This window comes from Nansenia antarctica (assembly GCF_963989245.1).
Source record: "Nansenia antarctica genome assembly, chromosome: 1".
NCBI classification, from domain to species: domain Eukaryota; kingdom Metazoa; phylum Chordata; class Actinopteri; order Argentiniformes; family Microstomatidae; genus Nansenia; species Nansenia antarctica.
Genome location: NC_137674.1, coordinates 49,345,595 through 49,370,078, shown reverse-complemented (window position 1 = coordinate 49,370,078; position 24,484 = coordinate 49,345,595). Strand labels below are relative to the sequence as shown.

The following is a 24,484-nucleotide window of genomic DNA, read 5'->3' as shown; positions in this document are numbered from 1 at the left end:
TTTTTGATGGGAAAGACAGTTATTATGTATTTACAAATGTTTGTCATAACTACCCTAATCGAAAATAATATCACCTGTAACTTTTTTTTTTCTTCTCTTGGCAGGGATACATGCATCTGACATGTGGATGGCCTCATATTGACTCTCACTTTGATGGACAACGTTTGAAGAGAAGGACACACATCTCTGGACTAAGGAAGAACACCCCCCCCCCCCCCCCCCCCCCCCCGCGACGGGCCTTTGAAACATGCCCCTGCCCTTCGGCTTAAAACTCAAAAGAACTCGAAGGTACACGGTCTCCAGCAAGAGCTGCCTCGTCACCCGCATCCAGCTGCTCGATGGTGAATTTGTCGAGTTTACGCTTTCTGTGGAGAGCACCGGACAGGAATGCTTGGAGGCGGTTGCTCAGAGACTGGAGTTACGGGAGGTATGTATGATGACCGTGCAGAAAACACACAACAACGCTGTATTGTCGTCCTGCCGTGCATTTGTGCGTGTGGGATCGACCCGTTTTCATAATGGGAAGCGATGTGTTTGTTCCCTTTTTAGGAAAACGGATCTCTGGTGTGATTGACCATGATTTGTAATCAGAAGCCATTCTGACTAATCTCTTAATATAGCCTATCCGATGTTCTGGTCATCTTCATCATCATACCGGAATGAATAGTGACAGAGACGGTCTGTTGTTCAAGTTGAACCGAATCGAATCGAATCTTATCGCAGGCATGTCATTGTTAGGCCCAGAGAATGTAGGCCTATTCATTCAGTATTGTCATGCTTTTCACACAGCAAGTCTGCATTGTACTGAGAATGTGTGAAGTAGAGGCGACTTTACTAGTTTCGGCCAAAGACATACCACCGTGGCTTAGTCATGTGTAGTCACATAGTCACACAGCGCTGACACAATGGTGCTGACTATCAGCCATGAATTGGAATTGAATTTGGTGAATTTCCGTAAGCACCTATATTGACCTAGGCTAGCTGTTTTTGCTCTCAGTCATTCCGCAGAAGAGGTCCGTTCATTGTTGAAAGGTCACGCAGTTTCCCCCAACAGACATTGATGATTGCATGAACCTCAAATAGTTTGAATACCGATGGTGTCTGATATGCAACAGGCCCCATCTGTCAACAAAACCAACCTCATGAATAGCATGCTGTTACCATCTGGAGTTTGTACGTCGAAGAATGTGAACAAATGTATAAATGGTGCGATAAAACAATGGATGTAGTCCCCCCCCCAAAAAAGGGGAAAAAAAGAACTAGAATTCCATCTCCAAAACTTGGCTACCTGACACCGAATCACTCACTTGCTCCTCTAGCACCTTGTGTTGGCTAAAGCGCCATGTGTCGACACAGACATTAATTCACTGGGTTAGTAATGGCATATCTGGGGGGCGGCTAGACCGATCAAACCGAAACATTCCCTTCCCCATAAACAGTACGTGTCAGGCCTTCTCTCTAGCCACTGTTCCTTATGTACGCTGATGCACGCTGCTGAACTCATAAGACAGAGCAGGGAGTGGCAGCGTGGAGGCTAGCTCTCCTGGGCTTGTTTGCAAGGTTCAAGACTCACTTGGGTTCACGTCCCACAAGAAGATTACCTTTTTCTCTTCCCTCTCTGCCGTCCTTTATATTGACGAAAGGTTAACTATGTAGCCTGGAGTGTTTGAACGGGACGCTTTATTGATCTAAGGCATTCTAGGCATATTTATGTTCATTATCCACACTGTGATGATTGGTACAAGGGGTTTGGAGGAATAATCAGCTCACAGTCCCAATCGTTCTCCAGAAGACTCAGCTCCTCTGGTTCCCTGTGTCACAACTACTGCTAAACGCTCTCTCTCTCTGCTGTCTCTCTCTCTCACTCTCTCTCTGCTGTCTCTCTCTCACTCTCTCTCTCTCTGCTGTCTCTCTCTCTCACTCTCTCTCTGCTGTCTCTCTCTCACTCTCTCTCTGCTGTCTCTCTCTCTCTCTGCTGTCTCTCTCTCTGCTGTCTCTCTCACTCTCTCTGCTGTCTCTCTCTCTCTCTCTCTGCTGTCTCTCTCTCTCTCTGCTGTCTCTCTCTCTCTCTCTGCTGTCTCTCTCTCACTCTCACTCTTTCTTTCTCTCTTTCTCTCTCTTTTACACTCTCTCACACACACACACACACACACACACACACTTTCTACTTCTCTCTCTCTCCCTCTCTCTCTCTCTCTCTCCCCCCCCCCCCCCCCCCCTCTATCCTCACAGATAACATTCTTCAGCCTGTGGTACTTCAACAAGCAGAACCAGCAGCGATGGATCGACCTGGAGAAGCCCCTGAAGAAGCAGCTGGACAAGTACGGCCTGGAGCCCACCGTGTACTTCGGGGTGGTGTTCTACGTGCCCTGCATCTCCCAGCTCCAGCAGGAGATCACCAGGTGAGCCACGGACAAACACAGCCAAACCATAGCCACCCTGGGTCCAAACATATTTGAAATACAGAGTGTCAGATATGCCAGAGTGCCAGATATGCAGGGTTTGGCACTTTGGTTTCCATTTTTTTTTATCTCAGGCAAACTCAATCAAGCAACTGCTAAGTATTTTTAATTGCTATTTGAACCTATGTCTGGGCAAAAATGGCTCTTTCAGCTTCTTATCTCCTAGCTAAAACATTGTCCCCTTCCTTCTTCCTACCATTGTTCACTGCAATTCGTTTGCTACCTCAGTAAGTCCCCAGTAACACATACTGAGCTTCTCCAAACCCCCCCTGGTTATCTTCTCTGTGTGATGGTTACCCGTCGCAGTGTACATGAGTGAGGATGTCAAAACTAGGGCTGGGTATCGCCACTGATTTCCCAAAACGATTCGATTCCGATTCACAGCTCCTGATTCGATTCGATTCGATTCGATTCCGATTCGATTTAGTTACAATATACATTTTCCTTGAATATGAAGAGATTCTCAGAACTAATGCTATATAAATGGTTCAAGGAACCCTATAACATGTAGCATTGTTAAACATATCAATGTTTACATTAAGAATTGACTCCAAAGCAGTTACATGAATACTTCTTATTGGAACATAAATGAACATCATTGACCAACATTTTGCTAAATCAGACACTACAAAAAGTGCTTTTTAATGTGCTTTACTGCAGCCAGTGTAAATAAAGGGGCTACAAACATAGCCTAAAATAGCTTATTTGCATTATATATATATATATATATATATATATATATATATATATATACTAAATAAAAATTTGCAAAACTCAAACGAAAATAGTGCAATAGATGAGGGTATTTTGGGGAACAAAAAAACACATTGTAAACCATAATGTCCATGAAACTAAAGCCCTTCATTACTGCTTTCTCACTTTTTGGAGATTGGAAGATTTTATTCAGGAATAAACGTAATTGGAAAATCAATGATTATTAAAATATTGTAGTATACAGTAACAATACGTTTGTGGAAACACCACAAATCTACGGAACCACTTATTGAGGCATCACCCTGACGTGAAACATGGAAAAGCGGATCCGAAACAAGCCTCGCTGATAAAGTGGCAAGTGATTGTCAGGTACGAGTCCATTGCTCTGGATGTCCAGCTGTCACACGTTATGGCAACTCTCTCTGCTGGCTGAAGTGAAGTTGCGATGTCACGTTTCACCTGCACGGACATGTCTGGGACTATCACTTCACTCAACTGTTTGCGTGTCGGTAACACGTAGCGTGGTTCTAGTACACTGACGAGGCTTCAAAAGCCAGCATTTTCGACAACGCTGTACGGGCGTATATCCTTGCAAATAAAATTTGCTACAGCCTCTGTAATTTGTTGGGCACACTGAGAATTTGATTGTAATTTGCAACCAAACGTCTTTATCAGCGAGGCTTGTTTCGGATCCGCTTTTCCATGTTTCACGTCAGGGTGATGCCTCAATAAGTGGTTCCGTAGATTTGTGGTGTTTCCACTAAATTTAACCTCCACTGCGGCGCGCACAGCTTGCATATGGCTTTGCTTTTGTCCTGCTCATCTCTATCGTCATAATTTTTACATCCAAAATGCACCCAGACATCTGCCTTTAAGCCTGGTGGTGACTTGAGTGTCCCTGCCATCGCCATGTTTTTAGATTTTACAGTGTTGAGACCTCTCGTTGCGTGAGGTATGAGATATGATAAATTATTGTAGCGCGAGATCTGGCCACGAGATCTCGTTGCGGGTTGAAGCTGCAAGCAGGAAAATGCATGAAAGATTGATCTCGGGATTTATGAATCGATAATCGCTCATTCAATGAAGATCGATTCAGAATCGGGAAATCGATTTTAACCCAGCCCTAGTCAGAACGAGTTGTCTTGTTTCTCATTATCGTTTGTATTCTTCTATCCACACTTCAATCATCTCCTGTTTCCTCTCCTTGACAGATATCAGTATTACCTCCAGTTGAAAAAGGATGTTTTGGAGGGTCATATCCCTTGCTCCATCGAACAGGCCATCCGTTTGGCAGGCTTGGCAGTGCAAGGTAATTTTTACAACTGGGGGGTTTTAAAAAGCCAGAAAGGGAACTAGATGAGATGAAGAACCCCAGCTGTTCAGCCGGTGGTGGCAGCAGCACCTGTCGTAGACCAACACTGTGTGCGTTGTCGCTGCGCCGCGCACCACCGCCTCCACCTGCTGCTGTTGTCATCAATTCCAGACCTCGTGCTTTTTATTAATCCGTAAACTGTCGACTGTCCACCAACGAAGGAGGAGTAACGTTGTTAAGTATGTGAGTCTCGAGGATCAGTTATCGTACCATGACTCGTGGTCGTCATGTAATTTCAAAGGACATCATAGTGGAAAAACTTCTAACTGTTTTTTTTTTTTTTTATGCGCTTGGAATATTAGAGAACACGTTATTGTTCTATCGTTTTTGTCAGTCAGTTTTTATATTAAAAAGTGTCTCTTGTAATAACTTTGTCTGTGGCCTGGTCAAGCACTTCTTCTGGGTTTATAAAGGTTTTCACGAGTCCTTTTTGAACGTGGAGCACTTAAGAAGCAGCACCGAGCCCAAACCAACCTCTGGGGCCCAGGGCGGGGCGACGTGCTGCGGTGTCAAAAAGAACCTTGCGTGCGTCTCCTCAGCATGACATTTCCTCCTCCGACTTCTGCCCCAACCAGAAGAATCTCAAACACTGCTGGCAAAGTTATATCAGGCGCTGCAAGTTACTGGCCTGGGTGTTAAACACAGCACAGACTCTGAGAACACACTCACTGTTCCAACCTGGTCATAACAAACTGACCCCCACGGGCAGAATCGCCCCCTCTGGGGCCAAAAAGGACTGTATAAACGACTGTGGTTGTTCTTGAAAGCTCTGAGAAGTTGAGAAAGTGTTCATTATCTCTCTGAGATAAGAGAACCATGTTAAGTTTGCTTTAGGCTGCTTCTGGCACAGACAGTGTTGGACACGGTCTATTTTTACCTAGCCGCTAAGGTTGGGGGCTGTGGGCCCAGGGGCTGTAGCTTTTAGCACGGCGTGATGCCTGGGATAGCCGACATAGCTGTGAACATCGCTAGCAGGCAGACTGGAATCGCTGCGCTGCGCTGTCGGACGGCCAACACCATTTCAGATGTTGAAGCAATCCCCCTGGCCTGCCGTAACAAACGGGTCCCCTGCTTTTCTAAAATTAGCCTGCCTTGTCATCATATAATACACCCAGGCCTCCTAGCATCACGCCATTCTAGAAATCCCCCCGCATGCCCCAGCGAGCCACGCACTCAACTCCGAAATAGACCCATTACAGGATTTGACCTATTTTTGAGAGAAAATGGAATGGAAATGTGCTTTAATTTAGGCTGGATTGCTTTGTATTTATTTTTAGTGAAGGGGGGGGGGGAAATAAATGTATTCACTGTATTCATCATTATATATCCTGGTGTGGAAAACATTTCTGATTTATTTTTTTCTTTTGAAAATGTGTGTTTCAGCCGACTTCGGAGACTTCAATCGCTACGACTCGCAGGAGTTTCTCCAGAAGTTTGTGCTGTTTCCAATCGTAAGCCCCCCGTCTTTTACGCTTTATGCTTTTTACGAGTCTCACAGCTGAAACGTTTCAAAGGTCTCATTTCCCCCCCAAAAAAACGAAATAAAAAGGGAAATAATATGACGTTAACGTTCATGACGATGTACAATGTCAATGTCAACCTTGGTGTCCCCTGTCTCTCTCACCCTGCAGGGCTGGATCCAGGATGAGAGAGTGCTGGAGGAGGCCACTCAGAAAGTGGCCCTCCTCTACCAGAGCTACAGGTGAGAAGGCTTCAAAGCCCACCCCCCCCCCCCCCCCAACCCCTGCACGTCCTGGGGTCCATCTGGGGAGGAAGACTTTGCCTTTCATCCTCCACCAAACAAACCCCCGTCAGCTCCTCACATCTCCGTAGCAGGCGTAGCTAATTCGGTCCAGGTTCGGTCGCGCGTCGGCCCGCGACGACTCTCTCATCTGGTCCCGGTTAGGAGTCCGTTTTTAAGCCCATCTGGCCCGCGAGGGCCTCATCTATGATTTACACCCCAGGCAGATGAAAAGCCCAGCAAGCACTAAGGCCTGGCACCAAGGCCCCCACCGACACCCCCCCCACCAACTCCTCAACCCCCCACACTCCCCCCTTCAATCCAAGGACAGCTGTTTTTCATCCTCCCGATCTTCAGGTTCCCCCCCCCATCCCGCTCTGCTCATCTTCCCATCCCCTCCATATGGGCTAGCTGGGGCCGTCTGGCTGTCTGGATGGAAAGAGCTATTAAAGCACATAACATCCCTAGGAATAGTTGTCATTCCTTGGCCCAGAGTGGAACGGCAGGGAGGGAGGGTGTCAGTTTCAGGTGGGGGGAGGTGAGAGGTGAAGAGGTCACATACCTGTCTCCCAGTCTTGGTGTTTATGATAAGGTGGGGGTGGGCGATGGTGGTGGCGGTGGGGGTGGGTGGGGGTGGGTGGTGGTAGTGATGGTGGAGGTGGCGGAGCGACATAGAGACTTCCACTTCAACGTGATGAAGGGTGGTGATGATGTCATCCTGATCCGGCATGTGACTAAAGAATGTGGGTGTGGACGTGTTGGTTTACTGGGCTGTGTGGGTTGTTTGTCTTTGGTATTGATTGTGTGTATGTGTGTATGTGTGTACGTGTGTGTGTGCGTGTATGTGTGCGTGTATGTGTGCGTGTATGTATGTGTGCGTGTGTGTGTGTGTGTGTGTGTGTACACGTGTGTGTGTGTACACGTGTGTGTGTGTGTGTGTGTGTGTACACGTGTGTGTGTGTGCGTGTGCGTGTGTCTTGCTCCCTCAGGGGGTTGCCTGCTCCGGAGGCAGAGATGGCGTACATGCAGGAGGTGGAGAAGATGGAGGGCTACGGCCAGGAGAGTTACCAAGCCAAGGTGAGCGTGACATACACAACAGTTTTTTTTTTTTTAACACTCTCGCTATCTGTTTGAAATGAAAAGCCGTATAGGTACGATACTATAGTTAGATGTTGCTGAGGTAATTAAGTAGGGCTAGTTTGTCTTAGTTTTGGCAGTAAACAGGATCATCAGTCAGGACACATGAAGATGAGGAGATGTCATTTCTTCTCTGAACTGTGTTGTGTTCCACCAGTGGTCATTGGTACAGTTCACACTCAGTATTATCATCACTCTCAAATAACAAATAAATCACCATCAGGCTCATTCAACATAACACAGGTACAACGGTCATTTTACATCAATCACATAGGCTACAAGAACTTCCTCCATTTGTTAAGTCGTGACGTCCTTCCGGGTCCAAAGTTGGCTGAGGCGCTCTCTTCGAAATGCCTCAGTAATAATAATAATTCATTATTTTTATATAGCGCTTTTCCGAGGCTCAAAGACGCTGACAAATATGGGAAAAACGGGAAAGTGCTGTGTCCCTTGTTGTATGAATAGATCCGAGTCTAAAAAACGATTTAACTGTCATTCTACCGCTGTAGTACACTGGTACTATGGTGCGGGGAATTTCTGGTTTGGAAATTGCTAAACGTCACGTGTGACGTCAGACTTAACAACCGAATTACAGAATGAGCATCGTGACGACATTGGAAATATTTCTCATCACGCTGGGGATATACAGATGCGCGGCCAAACTCACGAGGTATAAACATAGATAACAATGAAGCAACTGGCACTTAAGACTCAATACTCCGAACGCCGCAAACTGGATCACACATGAAGATAATTGTTAATCGTCACTAATAGGTGAAACTAAACTTAATAGGCTATAATGTGGTGCACACTGAACTTGAGAATCGTCACTCTTTTTAGACGCAATACAAAACTAGCAGGGTCATTTCCTATCACCAGAGAACGTGAGTCTTAACGTGACCCGGAAATGTCAGAGCCTTTTCTACAGTAGGTATACTATGTCTACTGTAGTCATAGCAGAAACCCCACTTATGCTATAATTATATTATGTTAATAAGTTAAAAGAACATCAGGCGAAGGGCAGGATTTTTCCAGTGGTCTCTCTCTCTCTCTTTCTCTCTCTCGCTCTGAACGAGGGTAAACAAAAAAAACGACGTGACTGCTTCCTGGTTCTAACCGTTTCACTTTTTGAACAGCTCATTAAGGACGGGTGACAGCAGGGACCGAACCCAGAACTATTTAGAACGAAGTGAAATGAAACATTATATTATTGGCGGCCATTATCAAAGGCAAACTCAACGTACAAAGACAGGGCTGGCAGTAGCAGCTCTGCAGCAGAAAAACGCTGTCTGTATGGACACCGCAGACGTGAGAGCGGCGGAAGCTCCGCCATGCACACGCACTGCTGAGGTAGTGGTCGCTGGTGTGTCTCAAGGGTTAGACAGGGTTCCCACGAGTCCTTGAAATCCTTGAAAGTTTGTGAATTAAAAAATAAATAAATAGACATGGGTCATTGAAAGTGCTTGGATTCCCCTCTCTCTCAATACTCTCTCTCAGATTTTAAAAAAAGTTTTACGTAATTATATATAAGTCTCTGTATTGCTTAACTTAACACAGGAACTTTACACATATTTTACAATATATTGTTTTGCTGTGCTGTGGTAGAGAGGGCAAGAGACCATCTAGTGTTCAAGCCTCTACATTCAAAAGCCTCTCTTTTTCATTGTTGTCTGTGAGCGGATAGTTCCTATTATATCAATTCTCATCTAGATCTGTCTCAAACTATGCCGTGTCGGGTCCTTGAATTTGAGGGAATTGTTTCAGAAGGTGTGGGAACCCTGGTGAGAGACCGGGCACGGTCCACCAGCCATCACACGCTAGGGCCTACGCTATACCACTGCCCTTAACGCCGGCCCACCGTCCGTTCCCATACGGGGGCCACCTCTACTCCTCCTATACACATGTTCCAGGGGAGGGGATCTCTACCCGTCCTCCGAATTCCCAGCCTCCCCTGATGTGTTAACTGAGGGGAGAAGTTGTCTGTTAAACGTCCCTCTCCTCTGGCCCTCTCCCACAGGACAGCCAGGGTACAGACATCCACCTGGGAGCCTGTCTGGACGGCATCTTCGTCAAGCACAAAAACGGCCGGCCGCCCCTGGTTTTTAGGTAAGGCTCCGGAAATAACCGGCAGAGTTGTTTTTTTTACATTTTCATTTTTATTGACAAGTGATGCCACAGGCGCCAGCGATGTGATCCGCATCTAAATATGAACTGGCTGAATGGAAAGCCCTGTCTGGTTTGTTTCTTCCCGCTCGAAGCAGTCGACGTATTTCACGAGGGGGGGTTATCGTTATCACTATCTATTTGTATACAAAGCAGTTATTTTTAAAGTCTCCCCAAATATTAATACGGAGACCTAGTTGTGATCAGACACACTCCCGTGTCCCGAGACACTCTCCCGTGTCGCTACTCTCCCGTGTCCCATGGGTGTTTTACAGGATTGGGAAAAAGCTGCTTTCTAGCCACTGTGCTCCTCAGATATTGGATGATCTTCAGGGTTGACTAAGGTTGGAGGTACCTGACCCATCACACTCGTTTGAAGTCCTTGGTTAGGGAGCAGCTCACACAGAGATGCTCTGGGTTTTCATTGATTAGTGTTGTTGTTTTGGGCATTTAGCAGACGCAAACAAAGACATTTGTCTTAAGTAAGCCGATCATCTATCCATCAGTCAATCACAAGAAAAAGTAATCTATTCTGGGGCCAGGGGCCCATTGGCAGTCATAATGCTAGAAGAAGGAAGGCTGTGTTATTTATATTTATTTGATTTGATTTACAGTTAGAGAAACTTTGCAGGGGGGTAGAGGGGATGAAGAGGTCTTAGGAGGGACAGTTAAGGTGTAGCCTGAAGAAACTGAGGTCTTTAGTCTACGGCAGAGGATTAGGTAGTGACTCTGCAGTCCTGACAGCAGTGGGAAGCTGCTCATGTTTGTAATGTGAATAGGGCACACCCGCAAAAGAGACCTCTGTCTCTGTGTGTCTCCCAGAAGAAATAAAGGTTCGATAAAAATTTAAAAAAGATTGAGTTTTGGTAGAATCCAAAGTTATTCTTAGGTCGTCTCTTACCTTGTGGGATCAGCTGGAATGTTACCTAACGGCTCAACCTAATGTAGTCTCATTTGGCATGCAAGCGTACTGTGAAATAAGCTCTCCTTCATGTACAACACAGTACAGTATGTCTTTGGGTGTGTATGTGGGTGACATTTGTGCGATCGGTTCTCAGTCTTAACAGCCACCGGTCGACAGTGTTCATGTGAGAGTGGCTGTAATGGAGATTCGGGTTCTAGATGTGACCGGCGCCACCCGCCTGTGTTTTAATTGGCTGTTGTAGGTGGAACGAAATTAACAACATGACTCACAACAAGTCCTTCTTCGCCCTGGAGCTGGCCAACAAGGAGGAGAGCGTTCAGCTCCAGACGGTCAGTCTCCCAATACACACCCACACACACACACACACACACACACACACACACACACACACACACACACACACACACACACACACACACACACACACACACACACACATACACATACACACCCACACACCCACCCACACACACACACACACACACACACACACATACACACACACACACACCCACATACACACACACACACCCCCCTACCTACTGACCAGCAGGAACACACATACACACACACACCCACCCACATACACACACACACAGGAACTCTCTCTCACACACACACACACACACACACTCCCACTCCCAGTGTATCCTTCTATACACCTTAAATAGGAGAACTCTCCAGTTAGCCGTTAGCCTTCAGTCATTCCAGTGGTGCACCTCTGTGTTGGTGTGTGTTTGTCCGTCCTGACGTGCTGTGTGCTGCTGTGTGCTGTATGGTGGCCGTCATGGGGGGATAGTTATGTGCAATGTGTGTATGTTTATAGACACTGCTGTTTGAGCTGTACCGAAAACAAATTCCACCGACCTAGGTCGTGTGGTCATTAAACTATTCATTCATCATTCATATTCATTCATTCATTCATTCATTCATTCATTCATTCAGTAGAGCCACCAGCAGGTTGTGTTGGAGGTGAGGAGGACTGAGGTGACTGAGGAAGCACCACCAGGGTAGTGGATGTCTCATGTGTTCTCATGTGTTCTCTCTCCACTACAGGAAGACATGGAAACCTCCAAATATGTCTGCAGGATGTGCCTGGCCCGCCACAAGTTTTATAAGATTAACAAGAGCAGCCTGTAAGTGTCTCTCTTTTACCAGTCTGGCCCGTTTCCTGTATGTGTGTGTGTGTGTGTGTGTGTGTGTGTTTGTTTGTTTGTTTGTTTGTGTGTGTTTGTGTGTTTGTCTTTCATTGTTTGTTTGTTTGCGTGTGTGTGTGTGTGTGTGTGTGTGTGTGTGCGTACATGTGCGTGGGTTATCATCGTGGGTGTGGGTGTGTGGGTGTATGGGTGTGGCCTCACTCCTGTCCCCTTCTCCCCCCCCTCCAGAGAGGAGTATGACGAGTATGCCCCCCCGCCTTCTGAGGTCTCCCAGAAGTCCCTTCTCTCTCTCTCCTTCCCTCGCTTTTCAATGCTCTCTCGTCCCTCCTCTCCGCCTTCTAACAAGGGGTGAGCAACGCTGGCCTCGCCTACTACAGCCACAGTCCCCCCTCCCCGTCCCCATGCCAACACCCCACCCCCTCCCCACCCCCACCGACCACCAACCACAGCCCTACAAAGGCCCTCCACATCTAAATGAAGCTCTGGTTTAGGCATGGCATGCCCCCCCAGCCAGCCCTGTCTCTCCTCTGAATTGATGCTGTTTTATATGAGGCGACAAACTCAACAAACTCTCCCCCAAAAAAATAAGAAGAAAGAGAAAGAAAAGAGAAAAAAAAAAGAAAAGAGGAAAATTGAGTTTTATGTGCATGGGGGGGGGGGGGGGGGGATAGATCCATCACTGTGATGAAGGGAGGTTTGCCGGCCTGTAGTCTCTCTCCGGTGGGGCGCGGGGGGGGGGGGGGCGTTGAGGGGGGGCGTTGAGTTGGACAACCACAGCTCTTATCTGACACCGAACACGCCCCTGTATTCCCCATAGTTAGCCTCCGTCCCCCTGTAACTTCAGGATGTGACATGACGGGATGCAAAGTACGTTTGGGGACGAATGTGATCGGCTCCGTAGCCGACGACACGGCGTATACGGGACTTTGCACTCGTTTCTATAAGACGTTTTCCCTCGTCAAACTTTTTCCACTTGAAAGAGATCCTGTAGTGTGTGGTGATGTCTGGTTCACTGTGCTCTTCTCCTCCACAGACAAACGCAGACCGCCCCTGTCAACCCGGTGAGACGGAGGTCTTCCACAAGGATGCCTCTGGTACGCTCCCAGCCCCGCACACACACACACACACACACACACACACACACACACACACACACACACACACACACACACTTTACAGACGCACACACACACATACTGTACAGATGCACACACACACACGCACACAATAAAATACACACACGTACACGATAAACACACACACACATACTGTACAGACACACACACACACACATTAAACTCACACTAAACGCACACATACTGTACAGACGCATACACACACACATTAAACTCACACTAAACACACACACATACTGTACAGACACACACGCGCGCGCACACACACGCACACGCACGCACACATTAAACTCACACTAAACACATACTGTACGGACGCACACACACACACAAACATTAAACTCACACTAAACACACACACATACTGTACAGACACGCGCGCACTCACACACACACACACACACACACACACACACACACTCACACATTAAACTCACACCCAACACACACACGTACTGTACAGACGCATACACACGCACACACGCATTAAACTCACACTAAACACACACACATACTGTACAGACACACACGCGCACACACACACAAACACACACACACACACACACACACATTAAACGCACACCCAACACACACACGTACTGTACAGACACACACGCACGCACACACTCATTAAACTCACGCTAAACACATACACATACTGTACAGATGCGTACACACACACACACAAACACACACACACATTAAACTCACACTAAACACACACACACATACTGTACAGACACACGCGCGCACTCACACACACACACACACACACACACACACACATTAAACTCAAACTAAACACACACACGTACTGTACAGACGCACACACACACACACACACACACGCACGCACACTCTGCCCCGCTAAGCGGTGGCATGTGAAAGGCAGCACATGACCGAGGCAGAGCAGCCAGTCAGATGGGCTGTGTGCTGCCCTGCCCGGGGGGCCGCGGGGGGCCGGCCCCAGATCATGTGTGCTGATCTGAATCCCTCTCTTGTCTGACGTCCGTCCCGCAGCCAAAGCCCCAGGGCTACATGATACCTCCACCCCAGATGCACTACAATGGACACTTCACAGAGCCCTACACATCCTCCCAAGGTAGCCTACGGGGGGGGGGGGGGGGGGGGGGGGGGGGCACGGTGGTGTGAGGGTGGGGGGGGGGTTCCACTTCAAACTCTCTGGAATGACGATGCCATAACCATGAATCCACAGAACATTCTGTAACGACACACCACATAGCGGCCCACCCACCCTATCCCTATTCTGTTTCTGTTTGTTGTGGTGGCTTTTTTCTTTTTCTTTTTCTTGTTTATTGTCCTGCTTCTATTATTTCAAATTTTTTCTCTTTTTTTTCTCTGCACAGCGTCCTTGAGGCGCTATTAACTTCAAATCTGTGATTATTATTGTGTTATTATGTCCCACCCACAGCTGAATGAGTACTAATCCCAGAAATCCATGTCCTTCCTTCCTTCTGTCTGTTTGGGGTTTTTTGGGGGGTGTTTTTATTTTTTTTGTTCCCTCAGACAATCTGTACATGAACAACCAGAACGGCTACTACTACCACTCCCAGACCAGCCTGGACCGCTCCCCGCTGGAGTACGGGGGGGGTGGCGGGGGCGGGGGAGGGGGCCGCCTGCGCAACGGCAGCGTGTACAGCGCCCACAGCACCAGCTCCCTCACCAACCCCCAACACTATGTCCAGCCCTCGCCCGCCTCCTCCAACCCCTCCATCACGGGCAGCGACGTCACCCGGCCCGACTACGTCCCCTCCCACCGCCACAGCGCCCTTATCCCGCCCTCCTACCGCGCCACGCCCGACTATGAGACGGTGATGCGCCAGAAGAGCCGCGGAGGAGGAGGAGGAGGGGGAGGAGGTGGAGGAGGAGGAGGAGGGGGGATGATGCTGTCCCAGGAGCATCGGCAGAGCCACTCCATGCGGAACCTGAACATCGGCAACTCGTACGCCTACAGCCGACCCGACCCGCTAGTCTACAGCCAGCCGGAGATCCGGGGGGGGGAGCACGGAGGAGGAGGGGGAGGAGGAGGAGGGGGGGGCGCCCACCACCTCCACCACCACCCCTACCCCTTCCACCTCAACTCCAGCTTCCACAGCCCCTCCCCGTACCCCTACCACCCGGCGGAGAGGCGTCCCGTGGTGGGGGGGGCGGTCAGCGTGCCGGAGCTCACCAACGTGCAGCTGCTGCAGCAGCAGGCGGAGCAGGACGAGTACCCGGCGGCCAACATCCTGCGGACCCAGGTGTACCGGCCGCCCCCCCCTTACCCGTACTACGGCGCCGGACGCGTGCCGCGGCCCGCCAACAGCACGCCGGACCTGTCGCGCCACCTGTACGTCAGCAGCAGCAACCCAGACCTGATCATCACGGGCCGGCGGGTCCACCACTCGGTGCAGACGTTCCAGGAGGACAGCCTGCCCGTGGCCCACTCCCTGCAGGAGGTGTCGGAACCCCTGCTGCTGCTGGGCCTGGGGGGCCCCCAGCACCGGGGCGGTGGGGGCGGGGGTGTCGGGGGCCACCCCCAGCACCAGCACCACCTCCACCACCACCACCACCCCGACCACCACCACCACCAGCACCACCACGACGCACAGAAGCGCAATTCCATCGAGATCGCCGGCCTGGCGTACAGCCTGGAGGGCATGAGGGTGAAGGAGAGGTCGCTGTCCACCACCGCCGCCCCCGCCAACAACGCCTCCTCCTCCCAGGGCTCCCAGCTCAACGTGTTCCTGGAGCGCACCAAGCAGGACGACGGAGGAGGGGAGGATGGGGAGGGGCAGGGGGGGGAGGGCAGGGAGGACGAGCCGCCGCCGCGCTACGGCCACAAGAAGTCCCTGTCGGACGCCACCATGCTGGTGCACAGCAGTGGGGAGGAGGAGGAGCCGGAGGAGTTTGACGGCGGCGGACGGCACACGCCGCGGTCCCACGACGTCCTCGGGGGGGGCGACCACCAGCAGCAGCAGCACCACCACCACCCCGCGGCCCCCCCGGGTAGGCAGCAGCAGACCCCCGCCGAGCCGCCGCCCGCCTACCCCATAGGCTCGGCCCTGGACCCTCCGGCCTATCACCCGCCGAGCCAGGAGGCGGAGCCTCTGTACCTGCTGGCGGACGGGCGCCCCCCCCCCAGGATGACGCCCTCTGTGTCGGAGGGCGACCTGAGCCAGGCCAAGCAGAAGGCCAAGAAGAGGCCCGTGTCTGACGTCCCCGCTGGGAGGAAGCCTGTGGAAGGCCTGCCCCCTCACGTGAGTCCACACACACTCACACACACACACTCACACACACACACACACACACTCACACACACTCACACACACACACTCACACACACATGCACAAATATACACACACATGAATGAATGAATGAATGAATGGACTTTATTGTCATTGCTACAGTACAGGTACCAAACAACGAAATTTAGGAGGGGTGGCTCCCCTGGTGTTAGGAAAGAAAAAAAAAAAAAAAAAAAAAAAAATCACAAGAAGGGAAGGAGCTGGTTTACATAAATAAAGGCTATGTACACTATCCACTGTACTATACTGTACAGATAGACGACTAGGGTTGTCATATTGCACAATAGTATTATTACACATTTATTTAAAGTGTCACAGTTTGCAGGCTTGAAATGTACATGTTTGTGCCTCAGCACTACACCTGATTTTTTCAGTCCAGCAGCTGCCATCAATCCGTCCAGACTGTCCAGGGCCCAGAACGTGCGCGCACGCACATACACACACACACACATACACACTACACGTGCACATATGCACACACACACACACACACACACACATTTTAAATGCTTTATTTATGTCCACATAAATGTACAATATCTAAAGGACATAAATACTATCAGTGCATTTTGACATTATGAAAACAGTCAGTTACAATAGTGCTGGGTTGACAACCAGTTATGCTACACACAGGATGTTATTCACACCAAATGATAACAGTGGAATGACAGATACAGTATCAATACTGTAAAACAGTCTCCAGCTCATGGGTGCAAGAAGCACCGCCTTCTCCATATTGAGTGGCTACCAATAATGCTCCAGCTGTTGGTATTTCAAGATCTTGGTTGAAAAGGCTTCCTCTAGGCTATGGTCAAAGGTGCAGCCAACTTCTAGAATGAGCACCTCTCTGTGGTTTTCATTGACAATTACAGCATCGGGGCTGTTGGTGAAATATTAGAGAACACTTCTGAATCGTCACTACACAGACTGAACATGCTAGGCTTTACAGTGGAGTGCTTGTACAGCGTTGCGGCAGGCCTGAATAGGAACACACTGAACAACACACTGAACACACTCACACTCTGAACACACCAGTGTTTCCTCTATATGCAATTATTCGTGGCGAGCCGCCACAAATGAATTTCCTCCGCCACTAATTGATTCAGACAGTCCACTTTGATTCAGGCTGCGCAGAAAGGCAGCGAGTTATTATGACCGGAGAACAGAAAAAAAGCAGATTGAAGCTAGATTTAGGCCGCTTACAGACCTACATTTCGTTCCGATTTAGGGCGTAGTTAGTTACAATATGTTACAATGTTGCAATTAACCTCGTCGTTTGTGTTCGCACTGCAATCGAGACTGAATCGCTCTCAACAGGCGCGCGGCGCGAGGCGACGCGCTTTCATAACAGTTTTGTGATTGGTCCGAATTTAACGGGACAAACGTATCCTAATCGAAAATGCAACATCATCAGCGACAACTGTGGGTTATTGCATTTACTGCTGTTCTCTGTTCATGTTCTTATACCAGTGCTCAGTATAGAGTATTTTAAATGAACATTCGTAATGTAGTCTCTCTGATGTTCATGGTCAACTAAATCAGCCTATTTTGTGAAACAAATAATGTTCCCGCTAATGGGTTAACCGAGCATTCTCGCACCTAACGCTAGCTTCGAACTATTCATAGCAATATGCGCGGGGCAAAAATAATCTATTGACTCTAAAATCACCACGAACAGAACGGCGGAGGTACGGGTAAGCAGGGCTCATGTTGGTGTCCTCAAAGGTAAGAGTTGGTTTTCTTTAACTCAGCTGATGCATTACCTTGCTGTTGTTGTTTACCGAATGCTCCATCTGACTGTCACACTGTGATTTTACTTGTGTAAACAGTTAATGAGTAACGTTAGCCGGTTTTGTGCGTGTACTCTCATGTAGGCCTACTTCGTATTGATGAGCTGATGATCTTTCATTGTGTGTGTGTGTGTGTGTGTGTGTGTGTGTGTGTGTGTGTGTGTGTGTGTGTGTGTATGTATGTATGTATGTGACTCTCAGTCACAAGTTTATATTCTACGGATGTTGTTCAGTGCTGTATGCGCGTTCCCGGTTCCATGTGTACTCTACTCTTGTGTACTTCATATTCGATGAGCTGATGATCTTTCTGTGTGTGTGTGTGTCCGCTGCAGTTGTAGGATATCTTGGTATTTGATCACCTTCTATATAAAATCACCTGCTCGGCTTTAATGACTTAACCGCTATTAAAAAAATTATAATTGTTGCCACCCTCTAGTTTTTGGTGAAATTACATCTTTGTTTTGAGCGCCAGTGCGGGTTTTGTGCGCGTGCACGCTGAAAAAAATTGTGCGCGCTCTGCTCGCGAAAAATGAACGCTCCGCCACTAATGTGAAAAATCCTGGAGGAAACACTGCACACACATAGCATAGCTACATGAAGTATACAATAAATACATTTGTCTGAAGTAAGTCATCATCAGTAAAGTCACACTGCTAGAGAAGGGAAGGAAACTAGTTCCCGAAAATGAAAGAAACACTTTGGACAATTGTGACTTCAGGTTGGATTTCTCGGAGGTAGATGTTTCTCTGAATCAGCTCTTCCTCATCGCTGACACCCGAAGAATTGTCAGACGCCACGTCGAGGTCTCAAGTTATGTGTCAACACCGGGAAAAGGCCACGAAATGTGCCGTCATCCTTCCAGCCAATAACAGGCTCTCTCTCTCTCTGCCGCTCAGGTGACTAAACCTGCCTGTCGGTATGCGCAGTATGGCTGCCTCTGACATCACACAAGCCACCGTTGCTGATCCCTCTGACCCACATGAAAGCACAGGGGCATTGTGGGTAGTTTCAGGGGGGCGCGCGAGGTGGCGCGGGTGACGTAAACAGGTTCACCGTGACCCCCTCGCGCACACCTGCCACGCGCGGAATGTAGCAGGGCGACCTGGAGAACAGGAACGGTCACATTCCTCTGGGAGAGAGAGAGAAAAAAAACAAAACTGTGAGGGCTGTGCTGTCTCTCACCGTACACATCCGCACACACACTCACACACTCGCTCGCTCTGTCTTCCTGCCTGCCCCGACCTTACACACAAACACACACACACACACACACACACACTCTCTCTGTCTAATCCCTGGCTTCTGACCGTGTCCGTCCGTCGTCTCCCTGACCTCTGACCCCCCCCCCCCCTCCTCCTCCCTCACCCAGCAGGGGATGAAGAAGCGGGAGCTGAAGAAGATGGGTCCTCTGAAGGTGGCGGCGCTCAACGGGCTGACGCTGTCCCGCCTGCCGCTGCACGACGAGGGCAAGGACGAGCCTGAGAAGGCCTCCAACGACGAGAGGGTAGGACCGTCTGTCTGCTGGGATAGACCTGTCTGTCTGTCTGTCTGTCTGTCTGTCGCTCTGTCTCTCTGTCTGTCTGTCTGTCTCTGTCTGTCTGTCTGTATGTCTCTGTCTGTTTGTCTGTGTCTGTCTGTCTGTCTCTGTCTGTGTCTGTATCTGTCTCTGTCTGTTTGTGTCTGTCTCTGTCTGTCTGTCTCTGTTTGTCTGTCTGTCTGTCTCTGTATCTGTCTGTCTCTGTCTGTTTGTCTGTCTGTTTGTCTGTCTGTATCTGTCTATCTGTCTGTCTGTTTCTGTCTGTCTGTCTGTAGCTGTCTCTCTGTCTGTCTGTATCTCTCGTTCTCTCTCTCTCTCTTTACTCTTATGCATTTGTTTTGGTTATGCAAGCAGAGAGAGGGTTGTTTTGTAACCTATCCTGACAGACGTGGTGTGGGATTGGGTTTAGTGAGTTTAGGGAGAGTTGGTGCTTTGGGGATGGCTGTTCCTTGTGTGTTGGATTGGTGATATTGTGGTGATTTGTTATTGTACAGTTTTAGGATAGTGACATGAATTCTATGTGCCACGTTCTCAGGCAGTGATGAGGTTCATGTGATGTTGTTGAACGTGTACGGCACAGACAAACCACCTGTACAGTGAGCGTGTACGGCACAGACAAACCACCTGTACAGTGAGCGTGTGCGGCACAGACAAACCACCTGTACAGTGAGCGTGGGTGTGGATTTAACATGCTTTGTTCAGTGAAGGCTTTGTTATGAGATTGCATATGACAGGGAGAAATGTGTTGATATCGTTGACATAGTAACATAGACCAGGAGGGTATTCCATCAACGTCGCTTAGGAGATAAAAATACAACACACTGCTTAGGAGATAAAAATGCAACACACTGCTCAGGAGATAAAAATGCAACACACTGCTTAGGAGATTTTAAAAAATGAGTTCACAGGTATCTACATACACAGTTTAGACAAAGTCGGCGTGAGACTTGTTAAAAAAAAATAAAGAAAAATCCTGGATTATTTTGTTCAATCTCACGAGCCTGGATATTCCTTTAGAATTATTTTTTTCCTTCCTAGACGTTGATGGAATACCCCCCTGGTAACTGTTAATCTGCCTGATGTGTAGCCGACTTTGTCAAACTGTGTGTCTGTATGTAAGCTACCTGTGAAATCATTTTCATCGCCTATTCTGTGTTTCCCGTAGGGTTTTTGTGAGACTATGGTGGGAGGACCACGTATTAAAACCCCAAAAGTCCTCGGCTGACAAATGCTTATAAAAAAACAGCGCTACAAACACTTTCGGTTTTGTTATGAGACTATGGTGGCACAAATTAGACTATGACGGCCCGCCTCTGTCTTGTCTATGTATGGGAAACACCGTACCAGGGACATTTTATAATTGTATGTGTGTGTGTCTCTCTCTCTCTCTCTTTCTCTCTCTCTCTCTCTCTCTCTCTCTCTCTCTCTCTCTCTCTCTCTCTCTCTCTCTCTCTCTCTCTCTCTCTCTCTCTCTCTCTCTCTCTCTCTCTCTCTCTCCCTCCCTCCCTCTCTCCCCCTCTCTCAGTGTAAGGTGTTGGAGCAGCGTATGGAGCAGGGCATGGTGTTCACGGAGTACGAGCAGGTCCCTAAGCGGCGTGCGACGGGCGACTGCTCCATCGCCCAGATGCCCGAGAGCGGCGAGAGGAACCGCTTCCAGGACGTGCTGCCCTACGACGACACGCGCGTGGAGCTGGTGCCCACCAAGGAGAACAACACGGGCTACATCAACGCCTCGCACATCAGGGTAACACACACATATAGACACACACACACACACACACACATATAGACACACACACACACACATATAGACACACAAACACACACATATAGACACACACACACACATATAGACACACACACACACACACATATAGACACACACACACACACACACACACACACATATAGACACACGAGCTTGCATACGTACCCTCGCTTGAATACATACATACGTACACACCAGGGGAGGCTGGGGGAGGTAGAGGTAGAGATTTTTACCTCCACACACACACACACACGCACACACACACACTCAATAATGCCTCACACATCAGGGTAGCGCAGAGATGTATAGCACCTTTAACAGATTCCTTTAACAGATTCCTTTAACAGATTCCTTTAACAGATTCCTTTAACAGATTCCATGCTTTAGAAGTCAAAGCGTTGTGCTGTCCTGTCTCCCTGATCCCCCCCCCCCCCAGGCTGTGTGTGGTCATGTCAGACATGCCTACCTCCTGGGGCGGCAGACACACAGACAGACAGATCTGGGGCCTGTTGTTCCAGGTCCATTACAGTCACATTACAATTACATTACATTACATTACATTACATTGCATTACATTACAATTACAATTACATTACATTACAATTACATTAGATTTTTACCATCTAGCTTTTTATCCAAAGAGACTTACAATTAGAGATTACAGGGACAGTCTCCCTGGAGTAATTTAGGGCTAAGTGCCTTACTCAAGGGCACACTACGTAGTGGTGGTGTTCCCAGGTGGGGTTTGAACTCATGACCTTCTGATCACCGGTCCAACTCACCATCCACTAGGCCAGGCCACCACTACCCCTAGTGCAGTAGAGGTGTTGGTGGAGGTGGTGGTGGTTCGGCCCACTTCATGACCGTGTGTATCTCTCCTCCCGGGACGTTTCCTAGGTGACGGTGGGCGGAGACGAGTGGAGCTACATCGCCTCCCAGGGCCCGCTGTCCAACACCTGCCAGGACTTCTGGCAGATGGTCTGGGAGCAGGGCGTGGCCATCATCGCCATGGTTACCGCCGAAGAGGTGTGTGTCGTGTGTGTGTGTGTGTCAGTTATTACATGACACTAGGGAGACTAACTTTTGCCCTTTGACCCCCCCCACCCACCCCAGGAAGGAGGCAGGGAGAAGAGCTTCCGCTACTGGCCGCGGCTGGGCTCGCGCCACAACACGGTGACGTACGGCCGCTTCAAGATCACCACGCGCTTCCGCACGGACTCCGGCTGCTACGCCACCACGGGCCTGAAGATCAAACACCTGCTGACGGGCCAGGAGAGGACGGTCTGGCACCTGCAGTACATCAACTGGCCCGACCACGGCTGCCCCGACGACTTCACCGGCTTCCTCTGTGAGCATGACGCACGCACGCACACACACACACACACACACACACACACACACACACATTGTTTTCGGCGCTTCACTAAAATGACACAGCATTTTCAAATTACCATAAAATGACACAGCATGTCCTTCGTTGACCTTGAAAGGAATTGGAATCTATAGACCCCCTCACGAGACCTAGAGCTGTAGAGGTCCTGTTCTAGAACCTGTTAGATCTAGAGCTGTAGAAGTCCTGTTCTAGAATCTGTTAGATCTAGAGCTGTAGAGGTCCTGTTCTAGAACCTGTTAGATCTAGAGCTGTACAAGTCCTGTTCTAGAATCTGTTAGATCTAGAGCTGTAGAGGTCCTGTTCTAGAACCTGTTAGATCTAGAGCTGTAGATGTCCTGTTCTAGAACCTGTTAGATCTAGAGCTCTAGAAGTCCTGTTCTAGAATATGTTAGATCTAGAGCTCTAGAAGTCCTGTTCTAGAACCTGTTCGATCTAGAGCTGTAGAAGTCCTGTTCTAGAACCTGTGGATCTAGAGCTGTAGAGGTCCTGTTCTAGAACCTGTGGATCTAGAGCTGTAGAGATCTTGTTCTGTAGATTCCGACATAGTTCTGGGATTTGCGTTAACAGAGCTCCACGGCTGTTGAACGATTTCGTAGAAACATCGAGTCCCCCGATCCGTTTCGTTATCGACGACTTTCGGTTATTTCTTCCGACCCGAAACCCAACCTTCTGTCCTGTGCGTGTGTTCCTCTCCCACCAGCGTACCTGGAGGAGATCCAGTCGGTCCGCAGACACACCAACAGCACCAGCGACCCCAAGAACACCAACCTGCCGGTCCTGGTCCACTGCAGCGCCGGGGTGGGCCGCACAGGGGTGGTGATCCTGTCTGAGATCATGATCGCCTGTCTGGAGCACAACGAGGTAAGGACTCCCTCTGTTCCCTCTCTCTCTCTCCAACACCCAGGGGAGGCTGGCAGAGGTAGGACATCGGAGGTCGGGGTGGGGGCGTCATTGTTAACGCGTGGGAATGGAACGAGGAACGGTGTCGAAACACGCGTGTGATTGGAGGGTGCTGGCGGTGTTGGAGACAGTTTTTTTCCGTGGGTTCTATGATGATTTTTTTTTCCTCTCTTTCTCCCCCTCCCTCCCTCCCTCTCTCTTTCTTCCCCTCCCTCCCTCCCTCTCTTTCTCCCCCTCCCTCCCTCCCTCTCTTTCTCCCTCTCCCTCCCTCTCTTTCTCCCTCTCCCTCCATCTCTTTCTCCCTCTCCCTCCATCCCTCTCTCTTTCTCCCTCTCCCTCCCTCCCTCTCATTCTCCCTCCCTCCCTCTCTCTTTCTCCCTCTCCCTCCCTCTCTCTTACTCCCTCTCCCACCCTCCCTCTCTTTCTCTCCCCCCCCCCCCCCCCCCCCCCCCCCCCAGATGCTGGACGTCCCCACGGTGCTGACCATGCTGAGGCAGCAGAGGATGATGATGGTGCAGACCATCTCCCAGTACTCCTTCATCTACAAAGTCCTCATCCAGTTCCTCCGCAACTCCCGGCTCATCTAGAAGCACACGGGGACGCTCGCTGGCGTCGGGGACAGGCGGCCCCTTCGGGAAGGGGGGGCGAGAACAGAGAAGCCAGTTTTCCTCAAGGCTCATGAAAAGCGGCGACGCGCTGCTGGGCGACTGTGGCTTCCGGATCCCAAATGGCGGTGCCGGTTGGTTCTAACGGGCGGACGATCTTTTCCTAGTATTAACAGAGATGAGACTGACGGGACTGACACGGACGTCCAAAGAGGAAGCGGCGTCGCCACCCGAGGGGAGGAACACACGACTTCTGTCCCTCCTTCTCGTAAAAACAGTATTATTCAGAGATGTCACTGTGGGTTCGTACGCCGCTCCATGACGACACGTGAAACCCAGCACTTTGACAGTAACCCGGCTGTACGTAAGCCAACC

General features: G+C 49.4%; 1 protein-coding gene across 1 annotated transcript; it reads left to right on the top strand.

Annotated features, from left to right (window-relative positions):
• Positions 1 to 247: 247 nt before the first annotated feature.
• On the top strand, positions 248 to 24,091 carry ptpn21 (protein tyrosine phosphatase non-receptor type 21; the record flags this gene model as incomplete). The annotated part of the gene is made up of 19 exons (XM_080523654.1): positions 248 to 427; positions 2,233 to 2,402; positions 4,388 to 4,485; positions 5,932 to 5,999; positions 6,180 to 6,250; positions 7,279 to 7,366; positions 9,444 to 9,532; positions 10,756 to 10,843; positions 11,571 to 11,650; positions 12,705 to 12,765; positions 13,828 to 13,909; positions 14,335 to 15,332; positions 15,381 to 16,067; positions 19,276 to 19,410; positions 20,969 to 21,187; positions 22,109 to 22,237; positions 22,325 to 22,559; positions 23,305 to 23,465; positions 23,963 to 24,091. 19 exons carry the CDS (start codon positions 248 to 250, stop codon positions 24,089 to 24,091), a joined length of 3,768 nt encoding a protein of 1,255 aa, XP_080379780.1.
• Positions 24,092 to 24,484: the final 393 nt, after the last annotated feature.